Source organism: Pseudorca crassidens, chromosome 1 (genome assembly GCF_039906515.1).
Source record: "Pseudorca crassidens isolate mPseCra1 chromosome 1, mPseCra1.hap1, whole genome shotgun sequence".
NCBI classification, from domain to species: Eukaryota; Metazoa; Chordata; class Mammalia; order Artiodactyla; family Delphinidae; genus Pseudorca; species Pseudorca crassidens.
In genome coordinates this window covers 198,057,367-198,079,599 of record NC_090296.1, presented here as the reverse complement: position 1 = coordinate 198,079,599, position 22,233 = coordinate 198,057,367, and the positions used below count along the sequence as shown (strand labels likewise).

At 39.6% G+C, this 22,233-nt stretch overlaps 1 protein-coding gene across 5 annotated transcripts in view; it reads right to left on the bottom strand.

Annotated features, from left to right (window-relative positions):
* Nucleotides 1-11,290: 11,290 nt before the first annotated feature.
* The window catches only part of MPP7 (MAGUK p55 scaffold protein 7), a 249,485-nt gene continuing 238,542 nt past the window's right edge, over nucleotides 11,291-22,233 (bottom strand). For all 5 annotated transcript variants that reach the window (XM_067705699.1, XM_067705690.1, XM_067705717.1 and 2 more), the window contains 4 exons: nucleotides 17,890-17,983; nucleotides 16,785-16,893; nucleotides 15,565-15,708; nucleotides 11,291-14,040 (listed from right to left, as the gene is read on the bottom strand). In XM_067705699.1, the coding sequence (XP_067561800.1) occupies nucleotides 13,861-14,040; nucleotides 15,565-15,708; nucleotides 16,785-16,893; nucleotides 17,890-17,983 (527 nt within the window). In that variant the 3' untranslated portion in view covers nucleotides 11,291-13,860. The remainder of the gene's footprint in view (nucleotides 14,041-15,564; nucleotides 15,709-16,784; nucleotides 16,894-17,889; nucleotides 17,984-22,233) is intronic.

The window sequence follows — 22,233 nt, the reverse complement described above, 5'->3', positions numbered from 1 at the left end:
TCTCCAATGATTAGCAATGTTGAGCATCTTTTCATATGCCTATTGGCCAACTGTATATCTTCTTTGTAAGACTGTCTATTCAGCTCTTCTGCCCATCTTTTAATTGGGTTGTTTTTTTGATATTGAGTTTTATGAGCTGTTTATATATTTTGGATATTAACCCCTTATCACTCATATCATTTGCAAATATTTTTTCTCATTCAGTAGGTTGTCTATTTGTTTTGTTGAAAACTTCCTTTGCTGTGCAGAAGCTTTTAAGTTTAATTAGGTCCTATTTGTTTATTTATTTTTTTTGCAGTACGTGGGCCTCTCACTGCTGTGGCCTCTCCGTTGTGCAGCACAGGCTCCGGACACGCAGGCCCAGCGGCCATGGCTCACGGGCCCAGCCACTCTGCGGAATGTGGGATCTTCCCAGACCAGGGCACGAACCCATGTCCCCTGCATCGGCAGGTGGACTCTCAACCACTGTGCCACCAGGGAAGCCCCCTATTTGTTTATTTTTGCTTTTGTTTCTTTTACCTTAGGAGACAGAGCCAAAAAAATATTGCTATGATTTATGTTATACAGTGTCTCCCTATGTTTTCTTGTAGGAGTTTTAGGGTTTCAGGTCTTACATTTAGGTCTTTAATCCATTTTGAGTTTGTTTTTGTATATGGTGTGAGGAAATGTTCTAATTTCAGTCTTTTACATGTAGCTGTCCAGTTTTCCCAGCACTGCTTATTGGAGAGACTGTCTTTCCTCCGTTATATATCTCCTTTGTTGTGGATTAGTTGACTGTAAGTGCATAGGTTTATTTCTGGGCTCTCTATTCTGTTCCATTGATCTATGTGCCCATTTTTGTGTTAGTACCATGCTGTTTTGATTACTGTAGCTTTGTGGTATAGTCAGAGTACATGATACCTGCACTCAAAACAAAAAAGCTTTGTTCTTTTTTCTGAAGATTGTTTTGACTCATTGGGGTTTTTTGTGGTTCCATAAAAATTTTAGAATTATTTGTTCCAGTTCTAGTGAAAAATGTAATGGGTATTTTGATAGGGTTTGTATAAATCTGTAGATTGCTTTGCGTAATATGGACATTTTAACTATATTAATTATTCCAATCCAAGAACACAGGATATCTTTCCATTTCTTTGTATTATCTTCAGTTTCCTTCATCAATGGTTTATAATTTTCAGAGTATAGGTCTTTCACCTCCTTGGTTAAGTTTATTTCTAGATACTTTATTCTTTTTGATGCAATTTTAAATGGGACTTTTCTTGTTTTCTCTTTCTGGTAGTTCATTAATAGTGTATAGAATATAATGTATGTCTGTATATTAAACTTGTAATCTGCAACTTTATTGAATTCATTGATTAGTTCTAATATTTTTTTTGGTGGAGACTGTAGGGTTTTCTATATATAGTATCATGTCATCTGCAAACAGTGATGGCTTTTCATCTTCCCTTCCAATCTGGATGCCTTTTATTTCTTTTTCTTGTCTGATGTCCATGGCTAGGACTTGCAGTACTATGTGAAATAAAAGTGGTGAGAGTGGGCATCCTTGTCTTGTTCCTGATCTTACAGGAAATGCTTTCGAGTTTTCACCATTGAGTATGATGTTAGCAATGGGCTTACCATATATGGCCTTTATTCTGTTGGGTTATGTTCCTCTATACTCACTTTCTTGAGAGTTTTAATCATAAATGGATGTTGAATTTTGTCAAAAGCTTTTTCTGCATCTATTAAGATGAGCATATGATTTTATTCTTCACTTTGTTAATGAGGTGTATCACATTGATTTGCAGATACTGAACTATCGCGCGTCTGAATAAATCCCATTCAATCATGGTGTATGATCTTTTTTATATATTGTTGAATTTGTTTTGCTAATGTTTTTTTGAGAATTTTTTGTATCTATATTTATTACAGATACTAGCCTGTAATAACTTTCTTTAATCTTTCTTTTTTCTTTCATGTCTTTGTCTGGTTTTGGTATTAGGGTAATGATGGCCTTGTAGAATAAATTAGGGAGTGTTCTGCTCTATTTTTTTTGGAATAGTTTCAGAAGAATAGGTATTAGTTGTTTATATGTTTGGTCGAATTCTCCTGTGAAGCCATCTGGTCCTGGACTTCTGTTTGCTGGGAGGTTTTTTTTTTTTAATACAAATTCAATTTCACTACTAGTGATCAGACTGTTCAGATTGTCTTTTTTCCTTATTCAGTCTGGGAGGTTGTATGTTTCTAGGAATTTGTCCATTTCTTCTAGGTTGTCCAATTTTTTTTGGCAAATAACTGTTCATAGTATTCTGCTTTTTTTGAATCTTTGTGGTAACAGTTGTTATTTCTCTCCTTTCATTTCTTATTTAATATGTTTGGGTCCTCTCTTTTTCTTGATGAGCATGGCTAAAGTCTTACCAATTTTTTCTTGTTTATTTTTTCAAAAAAAAAAAGCTCGATTTCATTGATCTTTTTTGTATTTTTGTTGTTGTTGTTCTCTATTTTTAAATTTCCTCTCTGATATTTATTATTTCCTTCCTTCTGCTGACTTTGAGCTTTGCTTGTTCTTTTTCCACTTCCTTTAACTGGTAGATTAGGTTATTTGAGATTTTTCTTATTTCTTGATGTTGGCTTGTGCGGCTATAAACTTCCCTCTTAGAACTGCTTTTGCTGCATCCCATAGATTTTGGAGTGTTGTTTCCATTTTCACTTGTCTCAAGGTATTTTCTGATTTTCTGCTTTCTCTCTTCATTGACCCATTGGTTTTTTAGTAGCATGTTGTTTAGTCCCCACATGTTTGTGTTTTTCTCATTTTTCTTTCTGTAGTTGATTTCTAGTTTCATACAACTGAGGTTGGAAAAAATGCTTGATGTAATTTCTATCTTCTTAAATTTGTTGAGACTTATTTTATGGCCTAGCAGGTGGTCTGTCATGGAGAACTTTCTATGTGCACTTGAAAAGAATGTGTAATCTGCTGTTTTGGAATGAGATGTCCTGTAGATATCTATAAAGTCCAACTGGTCTATTGTGTCATTTAAGACAAATTTTGCCTTATTGATTTTCTGTCTGGATGATCTGTCCACTGATGTAAGTGGGGGGTTACAGTCCCCTACTATTATTGTTTTATTGTCAATTTCTCCCTTTATATCTGTTAATATTTTATGTATTTAGGTACTCCTGTATTGGGTGCATATATGTTAATGACTGTGATATCCTCTTTTTCTATTGATACTTTTATAATTATATAGTGCCCTTCTTTGGCTTTTGTTATAGACTTTGTTTTGAGGTCTATTTTGTATAATAGGGGTATAGCTATCCCTGCTTTCCTTCTGTTTCCATTTCCATGAAATACCTTTTTCCTTCCCCTCACTTTCAGTGTGTGTGTGTGTCTTTAGCTCTGAAGTGAGACTTCTGAAAGCAGTATATGGGTCTTTTTTAAAATCCAATCTGCCACCCTATGTCTTTTAACTGGAGCATTTTAATTGATACTTAAAGTGATTATTGATAAGTATGTACTTATTCCCATTTTGTTATTTGTTTTCTGGTTGCTTTTGTAGTTCTCTGTTCTTTTCTTCTTTTTGTTTCTTCCCTCATGGTTTGATGATTTTCTTTAGTGGCATGCTTGCGTTCCGTTTTTTCCCTAGTTTTTGTGTATCTATTATGGGTTTTTGATTTGTGGTTACCAAAGAGTTCATATATGTTGACTGTAACTATATCTACTTGTTTTAAACTGGTAGTCACTTAAGTTCAAACACATTCTAAAAGATCTTCATTTTTTACTCCCCTTTCCCACATTTTGTGTTTTTGATGTCATATTTTACATCTTCATGTTTATCCCTTCACTATTTATTGTAGTTTTAGACGATTTTACACTTCTTTTAATCTTCATACTAGCTTATTTAAGTTGTTGATTCTTTGCCTTTACTCCTGGGATTTTTCCTTTTCTACAGGTACTTACTTCTTCTTGTAACCTTTTCTTTTCTACACAGAGAAGAACCTTTAACATTTCTTTTAGGGTAGATTTACTATTTATGAACTATTTTAGATTTTGCTTGTCTGAGAAATTCTTTCTCTCTCCTATTCTAAGTGATTATCTTGCTTTGTAGGGTATCCTAGGTTGCAGGGTTTTCCCTTTCAGCACTTTAAATATATCTTGCCACTCCCTTCTGGCCTGCAAAGTTTCTGCATAAAAAGCCGACAGCCTATGGGGGTTCCCTTGCATATAACTCTTTGTTTTTCTCTTGGTGATTTTAGAATTTCTCTTTAACTTTTGCCACTTTAATTATGACATGTCTTGGTGTGAATGTGTTTGCAGTCACCTTGTTTGGTACCCTCTGTGCTTCCTGTACCTGGATACCTGTTTCCTTCTTCAGGTTTCGGATGTTTTCAACCTAATTTCATCAAATACATTTTTAACCCCTTTCTCTCTCTCTTCTCCTTCTGGGGCCCCTATAATGTGAATGTTGGTACACTTGATGGTGTCCCGGAGGTCCCTTAAACTGTTCTCATTTTTCTTTTGTTTTTCTTTTTGCTGTTCTGATTGGATAATTTCCATTACTTTGTCTTCCAGATCACTTGTGCATTCTTCTCTATCACCTAGACTCCTGTTAATTCCTTCTAGTGTGTTTTTCATTTGTTATTATATTCTTCATTTATGACTGGTTCTTTTTTACATTTTTTAGCACCTTGTTAAAGTTCTCACTGTGTTCATCTATTCTTTTCCTTAATTTAGTTAGCATTCTTACTGCTAATGCTTTGAACTCTTTATCTGGTAAATTTTATTTCTGTTTCATTCGTTTTTTTTCCTGGGGTTTTCTCTTGTTCTTTCAACTGAAACAAATTCCTCTGTCTTCTCATTTTGCTCATCTTTCTCTGTTGTCTATGAATTTAGGTCAAATAGTTACCTATTCCAGCCTTGAAGGGATGTCCCCATATGGGAGCATCCCTGTACAGTTGCATATGCCCTGTAGCTTTGGCGGGAGAGCTGGATCTGATGTGAGCACCAGTCATGCTTCCTCCAGGGTGTGCTGGCACCTGTCTCCTTGGTAAGAGTTGGGACTGGAGATGGACAGCCTAGAGCCATGGCCAGGCGTTTGTCCCAGGGCTTCTCCTCTGGTCAGTGGCCAACATCACTCTATTGCAAGGTTGTTCAGGTCCCAAGTTGCTGAAACAGAAGTCCTGAGGCTCAGGTCTGAGCTGACTTTGTTCTGTCAAGCGTGTATTCTCCTGTCTCCTAGCACCAGCACCCTCGCCCTAGAGGGGAGCAGCATTGGAGCAAGAGGGGCTGGAGTGGGTGACTGGTGTGGATCACAGTACGGACTGTGGCAGTCCTGGCCCCAGAGTCCTGGACCTCTCTGTAAGCACCAGTAATGGCTGTCCCTGCCCCACTCAGAAGCCATTCCAGGTCCAAGCCATTTCCATCCCTCACAACTGAGCACTCCTCTCCTCCACGGCTGCCGTCATCCTAGTGTGGAGCTGTGTCCCAGAGCAAATGGGGCCTGAGTGGGCGCTTGGCTCAGGCTGGGGTATGCTGCAGGGTGGTTGTGGGAAACTGGCCAGAGTCCCGTACAGTTTCAATCTGCTCTCTCTGCTTTGTTTCAGGAGTAAGCAAGTCTGTGCGCTCTCCTCACAAGCGGAGTCTAGGTTTCTTACAGCCCTTCTGTTAGTCCCACTGATTTTCAAACCAGCTAAGGTGATGCCTCTTTTCAGTGTCAGACCCCAGGGCTGGGGTGCAGAATATGTGGCTTGAAGCCCTCGTTCCCCAGGGGGAATCTTCGCCCATGTAATACCCCTCTTCTTCTGGGTCCCCTTCCGGGGCACAGGTTCCAATCTGATCGCTTCTCTTTCCTTCCTACCCAATCCTGTGTGGATCTTTCTTACAGCCTTGGTTGCACAGGAGTCTTTCTGCCAGACTCCAGTTCGTTTTCAGGGAGAGCTGCACCACATGTAACTGCATTTTGATGTGTTCATGGGGAGAGGTTAGCTCTGTGTCCTCCTACTCTGCCATCTTGACCTCCTCCCTTTGGATTTACTTGCCATGTCTCACAATTTTTCTCAATTTTCATCCTTATGCTATTAAAATTATGTTCTGGGAGAGTCTGTGATCTTTCAGTTTAGTATTTGGGTCTGCAGTAATGTCTACTCTCATATAATCTCATTGTATGTTCTTGGAAAATATTATCAACTTTAAAGCTATTTTCTTCTGCAGCAGTATCCCCAAGGATAGTACTTGATGCTCAGTCACATATTAATCATATCAAAGCATAATATTAAAACAGGATGAGCAGTACAGCTCAAAGGGTGCAAAATAGATGGGATTTGAATAGCTATCCATCTGAAGCAGCAATAATCACTCCTATCATACTCAGTGGTCTCTTCCTATAAGAGAGATTTTTGTGACGTCCCTTCTGCTATCTTGAAATGAAATCCACAGATATAGTGTAGTCTGCACAGTTAAAAAGGAAACCCCAGGGACTTCCCTGGCACTCCAGTGGTTGAGAATCCATGCTTCCACTGCAGGGGGCACGGGTTCGATCCCTGGTTGGGGAACTAAGATCCTGCATGCCGCGCGGTGCAGCAAAATAAAATAATAAAAAATAAAATAATAAAATGGAACCCCAGTGTAATATAAGGGAGAAGGAAAAGGAGAGCAATGGAAAGTAAAATAGCTCACATTGTGAGATGTAAATGCTCAAGCAGCAGTTCCCCAAAGACAGCAGTGATCACGTGCATGGGGTAGGTTCACACATCGTGGCATGGGTGTGTCTTGACATGCAATGTTGGAGACTGACAGCATGAGTGGTATTTCCATTAGTGGCATGATGTTCCAAAATAGTGAAAAACTCTTGGTAAACTTCTGAAAAAATGAAATACTATCTTCCTTTGATTTACATGGTAGCGCATTCCTGGAAAAGTCAGTGTATATTACAACCTAGCCAAAATACCACTCGTGTTATTCTTTCCGGAGCTGCTTGAGCCCGTGTTTATTTTTATTTTTCTTTCCTTTGAAAAGCTTTTAAGGCAACAAGTTTTCCTGAGCTCAGTTTTTTAGTCCTAGTCCCTAGATTCTGATAGTTACATTGTTATTTTCTGAATAATCTACAATTTTATTTTTAGTCCATGATCAGAATACTTTTTTAAATTTTGAGTTTTTCTAAGAGGCCTTTTTTTGGTGTTTACTTGTTATTCATTTTTAGTTCTATTGGACTGTGGTCACTAGATGTAATTTGAAGTATTTAAATATTTTGGAATTTAATGAGGTTTTTCTTGTAGCTTACTTGAGGACTGGGTTTTATAAATGCTCAGTGTGGCTCTTGAATAGAAGGTATAATTTCAGTTTGCAGGAAAAAGCATTCTTTCCATGGCTATGAGATTGGCTGAGGAATTGTGATATATGGAGCTTCTATAACAATTTTCTTCAAGGTCTAAGAGAAGTATTTTAAAGATTATCAAATAAGATGGTTTTATTGACTGCACTTCTCAAGGTTTTACCCTGTGTCTTCGATGTTCCTCCTTTTGTGACTTATACCACTGATTACTGAAGAATGACTTTTTGACCCAACTGATAAACACTGAACTCAATTTTGATATTATTATTGTGCCTTCTGTTTTCTTATTTTTTTTATTTACTTCGCTTTCTTTTTGTCTGCATCTGCCTGGCTTATTTTTGTCAATCCTCTTACTTTAAATCTTTCTCTCCTTGAGGAATATGGTTGACGTCCATTTTTGATGTAGTTGAAAAATGGTCTCAATACATGAGTTCACGGCATTTAGATCTGTAATAAGAGACCCATTTGGCCTTGCTTCTGTCATCTCATTTAATGGAGTCTCTTTCTGATTCCTCTTTGTATTTACTTTCAATTCCACAGATGGTTGCCTTCAAATACTTTTTAAAAATTTTATATTTAAGCACGTTTGTATTTCTTCCTTCTTTCTTTCATCCTCAGCTCTTTTGGTATCTTCTAGATTCCTAAGAGCAATGTATTTCCCTAAGTTATTACTTTATGTTATATAGCTCTTCATTGACATGTACAGCAATTACATTTTGTAGCCATTGTTATGTAAACATACTGCTATTTAGGTCTTTTCTCCGTTTAAGTGGAGCCAGTGATCACAAACAGCTCACCTACTACTCACTAGCAGAGTGCCAAGGCACAGAGCAGGAGCCCAATGCATTGAGCCTTTAGGTATTACTAATGCCCAGGTCAGATTGAACAGTTAAAGAGGTATTACTTTGTCCAAAATGGTAGACTCACAACCATGATAAATTTGGAAACCCAAAAACATATGAACAACTTTCCCCAAACTTAAATTTTATCCATATTGTGGAGGAAAAAAACGTGGAACCCAAGAAAAATAAAATTTAAATGGGATCTCTTGCTTTAGTTTTCGCTACAAGTTCCAGAATGTTTTAAAGCTCAGTGCATCATTGCAGGGCACGTGACACTTTTGGAAAGTGAACGTAGATACTGGGAGTGGCCTAGGTTGTCATGCATACTGCTTTCCATTAGGAATGCTTCCAGCAGCAAGTAAACAACAGCTAAATATTAACACTTTTTAATAGAACATCTCTTCCAGTTTTATTGATATAATTAACATTGTGTAAGTTTAAGGTGTACAGTGTGATGATTTGATGCATGTATATATGATGAAATGATTACCACAGCAAGGTTATTTAACACTTCCATCACCTCACATAATTACCTTGTGTGTGTGTCTGTTGATAAGTCTTTTAGCTACTTTCAAGCATGTTACACAGTGTTGTTAACTAAAGTCACCATGTTGTACATCACATTCCCAGAACTTATTAATCTCATAACTGGAAGCTTGTACCTTTTGACCAACCTCCCCCTTTTCCCTCCAACTCCTGGTAACTACCATTCTATTTTCTATTTCTAGTTCAGCTTTTGTAGATGCCATATATAAGTGATAACATACAGTTGTCTTTCTCTGACTTATTTTAGTTAGAATAATGCCCTCAAGATACATCCATGTTGTCACAAAAGGCAGAATTTCCTTATTTTTAACTGTTGAATAATCTTCGTGTGTGTGTGTGTGTGTGTGTGTGCGCGCGCATCCTCCCATTCTTCATTCATCTGTTGAGGGACACTTGCTGTTTCCTTGTCTCAGCTGTTGTGAATAATGTTGCAGTGAACGTGGGAGTGCAGATCTCTTTTCAAAATAGTGATTCCATTTTCTTCAGATATGTACCCAGCAGTAGAATTGCTGGGTCATATGGTAGTTCTATTTTTAGTTTTTTTTAGGAACTGCCATACTGTTTTCCATAGCTGCTGCCCCAATTTACATTCTCACCAACAGAGCGTAGAAGAACATTGTTTTTTCAGTAATTAGAGGAAGGAGGTCCCAGGATTTTTTTCAGCACCTCAGTGACGTTATGGATTGAGGATCTTTTCCTTTTTCTACTCAGTCATCTATAGATTGGCCTTAGTCATCCATTGGTTTAGGGTTAGGGTTATGGCTGTCATCTTTGCAAGCACCTCAACATAACAAGCATCTCAAACAGGAAGCATGGGGGCAGGAGCATAAAAGGTTTTCACCTCATGCAGTTGTTTAAATCAGGGAAACAGCTCTTACTCATAGCTCCTACGACAGACATTACCTCGAAGTGGGTGGCATGACCAACTCAGAACCATCCTTGCAAAGAGGGGATAGTCATGATTGATTAGACCAATCATGATTCATCACTAAGGACTGGTACTCAGACAAAATAGAAATACTGCATATTATGCTAAGTTTTTGCTATGTTTTTGATAATAGCCACTGTTTGAAGATCAGCCCACTATACAGACATAGATAAATCAAGTTATATCTGACTAAAGCAACAGTGTTCTGAGAAAACTCTTTGTAAACTGCTGTGCATCAAAAGGACGAACAATCACTCCCCTAATGACCAAATCTCACCTGTTTCCAGAACTGGCTCAAGTTCTAGCACCACCAGGAAGCACAATGCAGTGAAACGGTGTGGGATTGGAGGAAGCCTGACCACTGTTCAGGCCCCGATTCCCTACTCGTCACCTGTTACCTTGGGCCAGGTACGGAAGCCAGCACCTTGCTTTTCTCAACTGTGAAATACGAAGCTACCACTCCCATACAAGGCAGCTGTAAGGACTAAATGAAATCGCAGACAAATCATACAGATGTCTGACGTCAGTAAGGACAGTTTGGTCTGGCAGTGAGGGGGCCCAGGTAGGTGTATGTGAATAAGACAGCTGTTATAAAAGTAGAAGTATTCCCTGCCCCCCAGAAGCTGAAGTGCAAGTGAGCACCCATGTGGAAAGGAAGTGCGGGAGCAGAAGAAAGGGCTGGGATACAATTAAGGGACGTTTCTTTCAGCTGCTATCAGTCATATTCCATACTAGTGGTTGCAGATAGAAATTGGTTCACTTTCCTGTTGAGGGTCAGCCAGTGAATTATGGATGTATCATTTGGAAGTAATGGTATTTTTATAAAACAATAAAGCTGGTCACAGAAATTATTCAGGAAGCTTCCTGTGAATTTACTAATAGGAGAACTGTTCGTGTGGAGTCATTAAGAATATTTATGCAGCTACTTTTAAACTGTGTGACGTGAGAGTGACCGTTGTGAAGCGAGCTTACCATCAGTGAGCACTTCTAGCCCAGGCTTTGTTCCAAGCACATTACACGGATCAATTCTTTCATTTCATGCCCACAACAATCCTATGAGGTAAGCACTCTTATTATCTCCATTATTTTCTGGTGAGAAAACGACAGTGAGATTAAACGAGGTTATAAAACTCGTAATAGGCAGCATCTGAACTCAACAATCCAGCTCCAGATCCCACGCCCCTAACTGCTACGTCCTACAGCCTCTCCGTGGAAGCAGAGCTGGGCTAACTTGTTCAGCTGCTTAAGCAAGGTCAGTGCCACTCAGCCTGTCTGTATAAGCAGGTGGCAGTCTGTCCTCACATGCAGAGCTGGAAAAGTCTACTTCGCCTACCTGGAACAGGGGCGGAGGATGTGGGTGCCACTCAATGCCTGGCGGAAAGAGGCGGGGCGGGGTGTCCCCATCACGGACGGGCTGGGACCAGCCATGCCATTCTTTGCTCCACAGCTTTAAGTGGCTGGACCGTGTGGGTAAGAGCAAGGCGAGTGAAGTCCACCTCTCCAACAACCTGGATGAAACCAATTAATGTTTGAAACAAACATGAAATTTAATTTTAGACAGAGCCAGTTCAAATATATCACTTGGTGTCATTAAAAAAACAATTTTTTCCACCATTGGAAACAGTGAAGTAGATGCCAAGCGCAAGAGCATCTTCGAGAGAGCACACACATAATTTGAAGATACTTTATTAAGCCCAAAGGTTTTCCATGACTTTTATTTATGAACTCTTACTAGTCAAAAAGAAAATAAATAATAAAACTCTATCTTCAGGAAACTTTTAACAACATAATTTCGTTTTACATGTTTGTCAATTTTAAATTATTACAATTTAGATACATTCAATCATTACACAATGCCAGGAAGGTCAGCCTTAAAGATATCGACAATGTCTATATTGGTAAGTAAAATAATGGTAAAAAAAAAAAAAAAAAGATTCCAGTATGTTAATAATGGGAATATGGAATTATCTTCTTGATCTTGGATTTGAAATACATGGACTTAAAAAACCCAATATTCCTGTTCTCTCAAATAGTGGCTGACACTGTCTCAGAAGCAAGCTGCCTGAAGAACTAGTCTGTCCCTGCTGGAGAGGGAGCTGAGGATGCATAAGTACAGAATCAAGGGCCCTTTGCAACATTAGTCAGAGGCCATGGAGTTGGCCCTGCCGCATTAAATTTTAACTGAATCTCCTTCTAAGCATCAAGGTGGCCATGTAAACGTCACTTGCAAGACCACGTATGTATATTACCCGATAAAAGATTTTTCAAATTGCTGAAGTACCTCTTTTCATTATTTAAAAAAATACTGCCCAGCTCTCGTGTAGAAAGGGAGAAAGGCTGGACAAATATATTTCTATAACACCCCCACCACCACCACCAAAAAGGACTCCGTTTCTACCACGTTACACTATGTCTACCTCCGCAGGAAAGAACTGAGGCAACTGTCTGTAAATGAAAAAAGCAAGCCAGGTACCACTTCTGAACAAAGAATTTGGACTGCCTAAATTATAGTTCATTTCCTAGGGAGTCCTGATTTTTCGGAAATTTCAGTCAACGTTCAAAGAGAATATTCTACCCCAACCACCTAAGGGAGATTTGTACTTTCTTAGACCAGCCACACAACTATGAAGTACGGCTTCAATATTAGATCTGGCAACCCACCAACACCTTTTGAAACTAAATTGCTTGCTATTTAGTTAATTAACTTAGACCTTGCTGTTTGGATTATGCTGTCAAGTAACAATGTCTGGTTATCTAACTACTTAGCTGTGAGTGTGTATCAAGGTATGAAATTTGACACGTCTGAAGGAAACTCAGTGAGTGATGCTATCAGCTGTGCACACAGAACACACCTGCGGATCTGCATATGAATAAAGCTCAAATATTTACATGGAATGTTGACCCTGACTTATAAAACTACTATCTTAAATTATGATGTCTTTACATACTATTTATTTAATGAATAGCCTCATTTGATAATTAAAAAAATATGCCTTTCAAATATTTCATAAATATATAAAATTTCACTACACTCTTTTTCTTTAAACAGGACATCTAAACTCTCTTTACAAATCAACAAAAAATATCGTTTTTTCTGTTTGAAAGTCACAGATGCAATGATTTCTGATTGACAGGGTCTTACGGCATGCAAGAATGGGAGGACATGTTCTCTTATACAACTATGGACATTTCTGGTATTTTGAGCTGTATAATTTACTCGCTGAAGATGAGTAGCATCAAAGAAAAATGAGAGATCCCATCTAAATATTTACAACAAGAATCTTTCTTAAACTTCTTTAAAAATGGCAAGACTAGGATGGTATCTGGCCAGTGTTAAATATTTTGATGACGAAGAAATAACATTACATGAAAAGTTTTCTAAAATATATCTTATAGTGCAATTTAAATATATTGTGATCAATTGCACACATTTGAAAAATGATCACATTTTCTTTAACTGTAGCAGTAACAAGTAAAACCTACTTTTAGAATAGGAATCATTCTTATAATTTATTGGGAAAACCCAAAGCCAGATAACTGGCTCCAGAATTTCTGGTGAGTCCAGAAATGTCTGAGGATTTACAAATAAAAATGTCCTTTGTAATCTTACTTGCTCCAGGATATCACCATTCTTAAGCCATAAGGAAAGGTTTTTAGTTTCATAAATAGTAATTTTTAAAAGCCCATCTTCCCTTATTAAACATTTGTTGAGTCACTGATATATGCTCTCATAAGGCCTTCTCAAACTGTAACTGTGAATACGTTGTGTCTACGTAAGAAAAAGGTTGCACTTGCAGAATAGCAAGAGGACTCGGCCTTACGGCCAGCCCAGGCGCCTCTATGATGATGTCTGGCTCCTGAAGACTGTGAACTGAACGTATTCAGCGGCTGACATGCAAACTCCAAGGCAGTGATGACGTCGGAGACCAGCTGAAGCACTGAACTCCCGTGTACATTCTCCAGCTATGTCTCTCTAAAAAGTTCAACCCCTTTTTGGAGATAGAGCTACACGGTCAAGAAAACGAGGATACGGTACTGGGCAGATTTTGACTTTGGACCTTAAACTCAAACACTGTGCTTGAAATAAGGCTGTAAAAAGATACAAACAAAACCAACACATCAATTTTAACCAAGATTGCACAGCTTAACAGTGATATAGATTAAAAAACCCTACCACCAAAATGGTAACTGATTTAATCATGCACTCTACAGGAAAGATAATTATGGAAATTTCCCTTAGTTACGAATGCAACCAGCTCACTGGAACCCAGTGGGTGTCTGTCTCCAGTTTGTCGAAAGTTGTTTTAAGCTCACTGAAGGCCATGGTGAGATCATCATTTACTATAGTTTTGTCAAAAAGATGACCATATTGACTTTCCATTATCTGGGCAGATTTAATCATTTCTTGAAAGTCTTCTTCCTACAAAAAGAAGTATTTTAAAAAACTGGTTAACCAGGCAGTTTTATCACGTCACGTCAATGCAAATACTGCACAACTCGTTTATCTAATGTTGTTCTGTGTTCACTATTTCACCTCAGCCACGAAAGAAAATTATCCTCTTTAACTATAAGTTCTTCAGAAGCCATAATTTCTAATACCCTCTCTCTCTATTTGCTTGTAACTAAACTGCCCTGACAAGAGGCAAAACTCCTGCCTTACCTAAATTTCAGGATAATTAGTCACTCGCTTATCATTACAGGGATATTTCAGTATTAAAGGAGAATTGTTTACCCTTAGGCTTTGCCTGCCTTGTTCACATTTATTCATAGCAAGGAATGTATAACAAACTACTTTTTCAGAGTTGGATACATTTATGAAAGGACACTTATATTATGTCCTTCTACGTCTCAGTAGAAGTGGGAAGTGGGTCAGGGGCCCTTCATACGCACATTTTTGAAACCAGTAAGAATTTTCGTTGATTAGAAAACAAGACTATATACATAAACGTGAGTTAAATCTTATGTTATCATTTATTATCTTCATTGAGAAATCTTCACATAGTACAATACTATAATAAATAGTACAATAACTCTTTATACTGTGACTTCTTGGAGTCTTTTCAGAGTCTACATTTCAATGTCACAGAAGATTTTCACAACAGAGATTTTCATTTTAGTGTTAACCCAGAGCCCTGAGTAATTAACCTCATGTAACAGTACCTGTTCAGTAGGGTTGTGTATTGTCTGTACTTTAGAAAAAAGATATTTTTAAAATACTGGGAATCAAAAACATTATCTGTACTTGGTACCCACAATTAATAGTTTACAAATTAATACAGAGTGAAGTTAAAGATGAGTTAGTTAAGAGAGGGAGGGGAAAAAACCTTCTGCCATTAAATTTCTCGGCTTTTTATTTTTGAGCCTAAAGTAGAAAACATCGTCTTATGGTTGAAAACAAAAAACAGTGAAAGGCCCTGCCAGTCATTCTCGTCATTAACAAACCACGGCTGCCACTTCTGGTAACAGTCAAAGGAAATACAAATACAGACCGAATAATGCAAGTCTACTGTCCTGCACCCAAAACGATGCTTTTGCTTTCACTATGCTAAATATGATGTTGATACAAACAGACAAGGCAAATTATTACATTTTCATCTAGACTATTAATGAGTAATAGTACCTGACTTTGCTATTTTTCCCTTTAAAAATAAGGCTAGTTGAAAACTCAGTGGTCTGACTTTTTACATGTGCCTTCAAAAATTTTATAAGTGTACATAACAGCATACAAAATAGCTTAGAGTCAGTGTGATATGAAGGTCGTTCACAGGAGCCGAGAAAGCAGTTACAGTGCAATCACTGAACGCGAGCGCCTAAATGCAGCTCTGTCTCGCGTGGGTGTTTGGATCTCACCTTCATCTACTGCCGTCTCCCTAATGCAGTCACTACTGCACATATGATTTTAAGTCCCGCTTGTGTACTTTCAGTAAAGCATCCTCATACTCACCGTAAAGGGCTTTGCAGCACCTTGCTCATCTCTGCTTGAAATAATCTTTGCATTTTTTCTTGTCTCCCTCAAACGCTCTATTGACGGAGGCTTTATAAATATCACATAGGGCTTAAATTCTAGTGTCCTTAAGTGCTTCACTGTCTGCAATGAAGAAAATAAGTTTTCTTACATTTCTTCATAATGTCATGAGTAAGTTTTATAACAAAACTGAATTTTCTTTCTAAGGAGAAAATTCCTTAAAATTATTTCCTAATTAAGGTTAGCAGGTCTTTCAATATATTGTTGTTCAATCAGTTGTTGACAATTAAATGTAACAGACACCTCTCAAAAGATGGAGAATGTAACTTGTCTTTAAAAGTGCTTTGAAATATGCCATCATTAATACTGAAGAGAAGCAGCTAAAAATACCAGAAAACTAGTTTTTAGATCTAATACCTAAAAGATGCTATGAGTTAACTTTCTTTACACGAGTCTTCCAACCATCCTGTTTAAGCCTCTTCCTGATCTCAGGTTGAGGTCTCTCTCCTCTTTCATTCTGCCCTTCAGAGTCCCCTACAAAGGGCAAGCCCCCTGCTTTTCACGAAGCTCGCAGCACTGCCTCTGGGTAGCGAGGAGAATGCTGGGCTGCGTCCCTGCTGGGGGTCTGTGGTGAGACAGGGAAGTGCACTGCTTCACCCACTGGCACTCAGTCCACGTGACATGAGTTCCCAGGGTGCCAGGCGAGCTCTACCTGGCGACTTGTACCTGGTACAGTTCCTGTGAGATGCCCGCGGCTCCTGCCGGGCAGTTTACACTTCTAGAATATTTACAGAACCAAAATCAACGAAAGAGGACTGAGAACCAAAATGTCCACTGTCAAAAATGACGAACACTTATACCAATGCACACATGAAATACATTATACATATAACGCAACACACTTTTAAATACAAAATGCATAGAAGAAATATCCAGGAGACATTATACTTGGCAAACACTGAATCTAAATAAGAGTTACAAACAAATGTCGAGGCTTCCCTGACCCCTGTTTCCTAATAACAACATGGGCTTCTTTTCAGCAGAAACTTCTCAACTGACATTTAAATGCTTTTGTCACCTTAGGAAAGCCACCTACATGCCAGAAGTGAGTAGATTTCAGATTTTCCCCATACTGAAATGCTCAAGAGTGGTAGATTACATGGGCTTCAAGGGTGTTGAATAGGTCACTGTTCACTTACATGAGGCTGAACGTCCAACAAACAAACTTTGTTTTTAGCTAGGACAGACCGAACTGAGTCTATACTTGTGCCGTAATAGTTGTTTTTATATTCACCATATTCAATAAACCTGTAGAAATTAGAATCATTTGTGAATTATATATGGCAGACATAATTCATATATAAAAGATGTTTTTGCTGAATATGTAATTTTTTAAACTGCTTTTAATAAAATAACTAGGTCCAAGTACTCCAGAATGTCAATTTAAAAAAATCTTCTATTTTATTTTTTCAAATCAGTAACACTTGCTTGTATTACACTTAAGCAGAAAAAAAGTACTTTAGTCCAGCAGGACTCTAATGTTTTCCATCACCTCTTTTTCAGAACTAATGCAATGCAATAAAACACTGAATAAGCCAAACAATCAAAACTACTGAAATTTCACTGCACACGAAAGAACCACCAAGCTCAGCTTTAGAACTCGAGGAGGACTGGCTGGTGGCTAACGCGAGCAGGACAGCTGAGAACGTGCTATAAAAACTCAATCGCTGTGCCAAACACAGAAAAGCATTTCGATGTTTCAATAAAGCCCCACAATCCCGCAGTAGAGCACACGCTGCTCCCCGATACCCTGAAATACCCACGCTTCAGCACATGGAAAACCAGGGGCTGGGAGACTCAGCGCTTGCTAGAGGATGTGGTACAAGCAAGATGGTTAACATTACTTTGGTTTGTTGAAGAGCCAATGAGAGAGAGGGAGGTTCGTGGAAAAGACTGGAACTAGGGATCTATTACACAGTTATTAGTTACTAAAATAAAGTTCTATCTAAATTCTACGTTAAGATTCAATTACAGGGGTAGGACGATCTCACAATACTACACTAGCAAAATAATCCCGACACATTCAATTTACCAGATACACAACAGCTCTAGGTTATTAAAAGATTACAGGCAAAGATGGGTAATAACCACTAAATGAATTATCTTTTTATCAGTTTCAAATATTATTATAAAAATGAAAATTCATTTCAAACGGAAGGGAACCTTCAGTTGTCTACAACTAGACATATGGGCACATGTTTAAAAACAACAGTTATACAAAGATTCTAAAAGAAGTCCACATACTTGTTATTTTGTACATCGGTCTCAAACAAATGCTTGGAAATGAAGACATACTCAACCCCATCACTCTCCTGGCTTCTCCTTGGTCTGGTGGTGTCTGTGGTTTAATTAAAAAGAGTTCAGAAAAGCCTGCATCAGCCACCCTAAGTAAAATACTAAAAAAGAAATTATCATATATTTGATGAAAGGACTTTTCTTAAATAAGATTTTAAAACTTAAAAAGCAAATTAGCTAATAAAATATAGGAATCCCATTAATTCAGTTTTTCCACTGATATTAAAGTTATATTGATTTGAAGATGGATTCAAAATTAAGTTGCATTATGTTTATACTATTAATTATCTGAAGGAGCTTTAATATGTTAATTAAACAAAAACGGTATTTCAACCCTTGAGGAAAAACCCCTTTCTTTGGCAAATAATATGCTTATTATTGTCATATTGATTCTTTGTTCACTGTAAGCAAGTCTACTGCCCACTAGGTTGAAAGGTAAAAACTCTAAAATTATTTTACTATTTTCTGCCCAGGGCACATGGTGTATGCCATCAATGCTTAATTTCCCAATCAAAGTCAAAGACTTCTATGTGCTATTCATTTCTCCTCTGCAAAATCATAAACATCTTCTTGAAATACAAATGAACTTCTAAACTTTCAGCAATTTTGCCTAACTATTTGCTACTGAATTATAATGGAGCAGAAAATAACTTTAAAAACAAACCCCTAAGGAACTGCAGGCTGATATGGCACGTGAAAAACTGACTACAGTCCATCCTTCCTGCTGATTACAACTAAAACCTCTGGACCCAAAACATCTATTTTTGTATTGAGCACTTTGAAAATAAAAAAGGCAGGTAAACTGTGGAAGAGAGTCAAGCGCCCTGGGGAAGGGTTTAACTTTTATTTCCTTTTAGCTTTGCCCTAGGGGTGGGCTCATTCACAGAGCAGCGTGGAGGAATGTGCGTCTAAATTCCAATAGAAGCCCTGACTTCCTGGTGAAAAGGACCAGAAAAAATAACGCCCCTGTGAGCTGAAGAGTGTGCAAGGAACCCAGGAAGGGAGAGAGCTAGAGAAGGAAATACTCTACTTCTGTGCACAAACCAGCACTGGCCTAAGAATAACCCCTAAGCCGTACACATGCAGCCCAGACTCAAAGCAGCAGAGCGAAGCTGTAGGAAGTGAATTAAGATTAGAATACACAAGTCTCAGCCTGATCCGTCAGCAGTGGAAGTACAGAACACAGCCAAACCAATGGAGAGAAGGCTTAGAGAACGGAGCTGAGATCTGCACTATGCACACAAGGTGCAAACCAATCCCTGAACTTCACATGACAGGGCAGACCCAAACCAACACGGCAGACGTTTAGAGAACCGAAGTGAGATTTAAACCATAACCTACAGAAAATGAGGTAAAACTTGCAGTCTAAGCATAAACTAGTCGGTTAGAGCTAAATAAAACATCACCTTTCTCCAGAATATTATAACAGGACCTGGGCTCAATAGAACGTTGCATTCCTGATATCGGGATGCAGTGTTCTATTATTCAACAGAAAAGAACCGAGAAAGGGAGGAGCTTCAAGATGGCGGAATAGTAAAGACGCGGAGATCACCTTCCTCCCCACAGATACACCAGAAATACATCTACACGTGGAACAACTCCTACAGAACACCTACTGAACGCTGGCAGAAGACCTCAGACTTCCCAAAAGGCAAGAAACCCCCCACGTACCTGGGTAGGGTAAAAGTAAAAAGAAAAAACAGAGACAAAAGAATAGGGATGGGACCTGCACCAGTGGGAGGGAGCCGTGAAGGAGGAAAAGTGTCCACACACTAGGAGCCCCTTCGCGGGCGGAGGCTGCGGGTGGCGGAGGGGGGAGCTTCGGAGCCGCGGAGGAGAGCGCAGCCACAGGGGTGCGGAGGGCAAAGCGGGGAGATTCCCGCACAGAGGATCGGGCCGACCGGCACTCGCCAGCCCGAGAGGCCTGTCTGCTCCCCCGCCGGGGCGGGCGGGGCTGGGAGCTGAGCCTCGGGCTTCGGTCGGAGCGCAGGGAGAGGACTGGGGTTGGCGGCGTGAACACAGCCTGAAGGGGGCTACTGCGCCACGGCTGGCCGGGAGGGAGCCCGGGAAAAGTCCGGACCTGCCGAAGAGGCAAGAGACTTTTTCTTCCCTCTTTGTTTCCTGGTGTGCGAGGAGAGGGGATTAAGAGCGCTGCTTAAAGGAGCTCCAGAGACGGGCGCGAGCTGCGGCTAACAGCGCGGACCCCAGGGACGGGCGGGAGACGCTAAGGCTGCTGCTGCCGCCACCAAGGGGCCTGTGTGCGAGCACAGGTCACTGTCCACACTCCCCTTCCAGTGACTCTGTGCAGCTCGCCACTGCCAGGGTCCCGGGATGCAGGGACAACTTCCCCGGGACAACTCACCGCGCGCCTCACGCTGGTGCAACGTCACGCCGGCCTCTGCCGCCTCAGGCCCGCCCCGCACTCCGTGCCGCTCCCTCCCCCCAGGCCTGAGTGAGCCAGAGCCCCCGAATCAGCGGCTCCTTTAACCCCGTCCTGTCCGAGCGAAGAACAGAAACCCTCCAGCGACCTACACGCAGAGGCGGGGCCAAATCCAAAGCCGAGCCCCGGGAGCTGTGCGAACAAGGAAGAGAAAGGGAAATCTCTCCCAGCAGCCTCAGGAGCAGCGGATTAAAGCTCCACAATCAACTTGATGCACCTGCATCTGTGGAATACATGAATAGACAACGAATCATCCCAAATTGAGGAGGTGGGCTTCGAGAGCAAGATCTATGACTTTTTCCCCTTCTCCTCTTTTTGTGAATGTGTATGTGTATGCTTCTGTGTGAGATCTTGTCTGTGTAGCTTCGCTTTTACCACTTGTCCGAGGGTTCTGTCTGTCCATTTTTTTTAACTTAAAAAAACTTTTGTTCTTAATAATTATTTTTCATTTTAATAACTTTATTTTATTTTATTTTACTTTATTATTTTTTATCTTCTTTCTTTCATTTTTTTCTCCCTTTTATTCTGAGCCGTGTGGAGGACAGGCTCTTGGTGCTCCAGCCAGGCGTCAGAGCTGTGCCACTGAGGTGGGAGAGCCAACTTCAGGACACGGGTCCACAAGAGACCTCCCAGCTCCACATAATATCAAACGGCGAAAATCTCCCAGAGATCTCCACCTCAACACCAGCACCCAGCTGCACTCAACGACCAGCAAGCTACAGTGCTGGACATCCTATGCCAAACAACTAGCAAGACAGGAACACAACTCCACCCATTAGCAGAGAGGCTGCCTAAAATCATAATAAGTCCACAGGCACCCCAAAACACACCACCAGACGTGGACCTGCCCACCAGAAAGACAAGATCCAGCCTCATCCACCAGAACACAGGCACTAGTCCCCTTCACCAGGAAGCCTACACAACCCACTGAAACAACCTTAGCCACTGGGGACAGACACCAAAAACAATGGAATCTACGAACCTGCAGCCTGTGAAAAGGAGACCCCACACACAGTAAGATAAGCAAAATGAGAAGACAGAGAAACACACAGCAGTGAAGGAGCAAGATAAAAATGCATCAGACCTAACAAATGAAGAGGAAATAGGCAGTCTACCTGAAAAAGAATTCAGAATAATGATAGTAAAGATGATCCAATATCTTGGAAATAAAATGGAGAAAATACAAGAAACATTTAACAAGGAACCAGAACTAAACAGCAAACAAACAAAGATGAACAACACAATAAATGAAATTAAAAATTCCTAGAAGGGATCAATAGCAGAATAACTGAGGGAGAAGAACGGATAGGTGACCTGGAAGGTAAAATAGTGGAAACAACTACTGCAGAGCAGAATAAAAAAAAAAAGAATGAAAACATTTGAGGACAGTCTCAGAGACCTCTGGGACAACATTAAACGCACCAACATTCGAATTATCGTGGGGTTCCAGAAGAAGAAGAGAAAAAGAAAGGGACTGAGAAAATATTTGAAGAGATTATAGTTGAAAACTTCCCTAATATGGGAAAGGAAATAGTTAATCAAGTCCAGGAAGCATAGAGAGTCCCATACAGGATAAATCCAAGGAGAAACATGCCAAGACACACATTAAGCAAACTATCAAAAATTAAATACGAAGAACAAATATTAAAAGCAGCAAGGGAAAAGCAACAAGTAACACATAAGGGAATCCCCATAAGGTTAGCAGCTGATCGTTCAGCAGAAACTCTGCAAGCCAGAAGGGAGTGGCAGGACATACTGAAAGTGATGAAAGAGAAAACCCTAAAACCAAGATTACTCTACCCAGCAAGGATCTCATTCAGATTTGACAGAGAAATTAAAATCTTTACAGACAA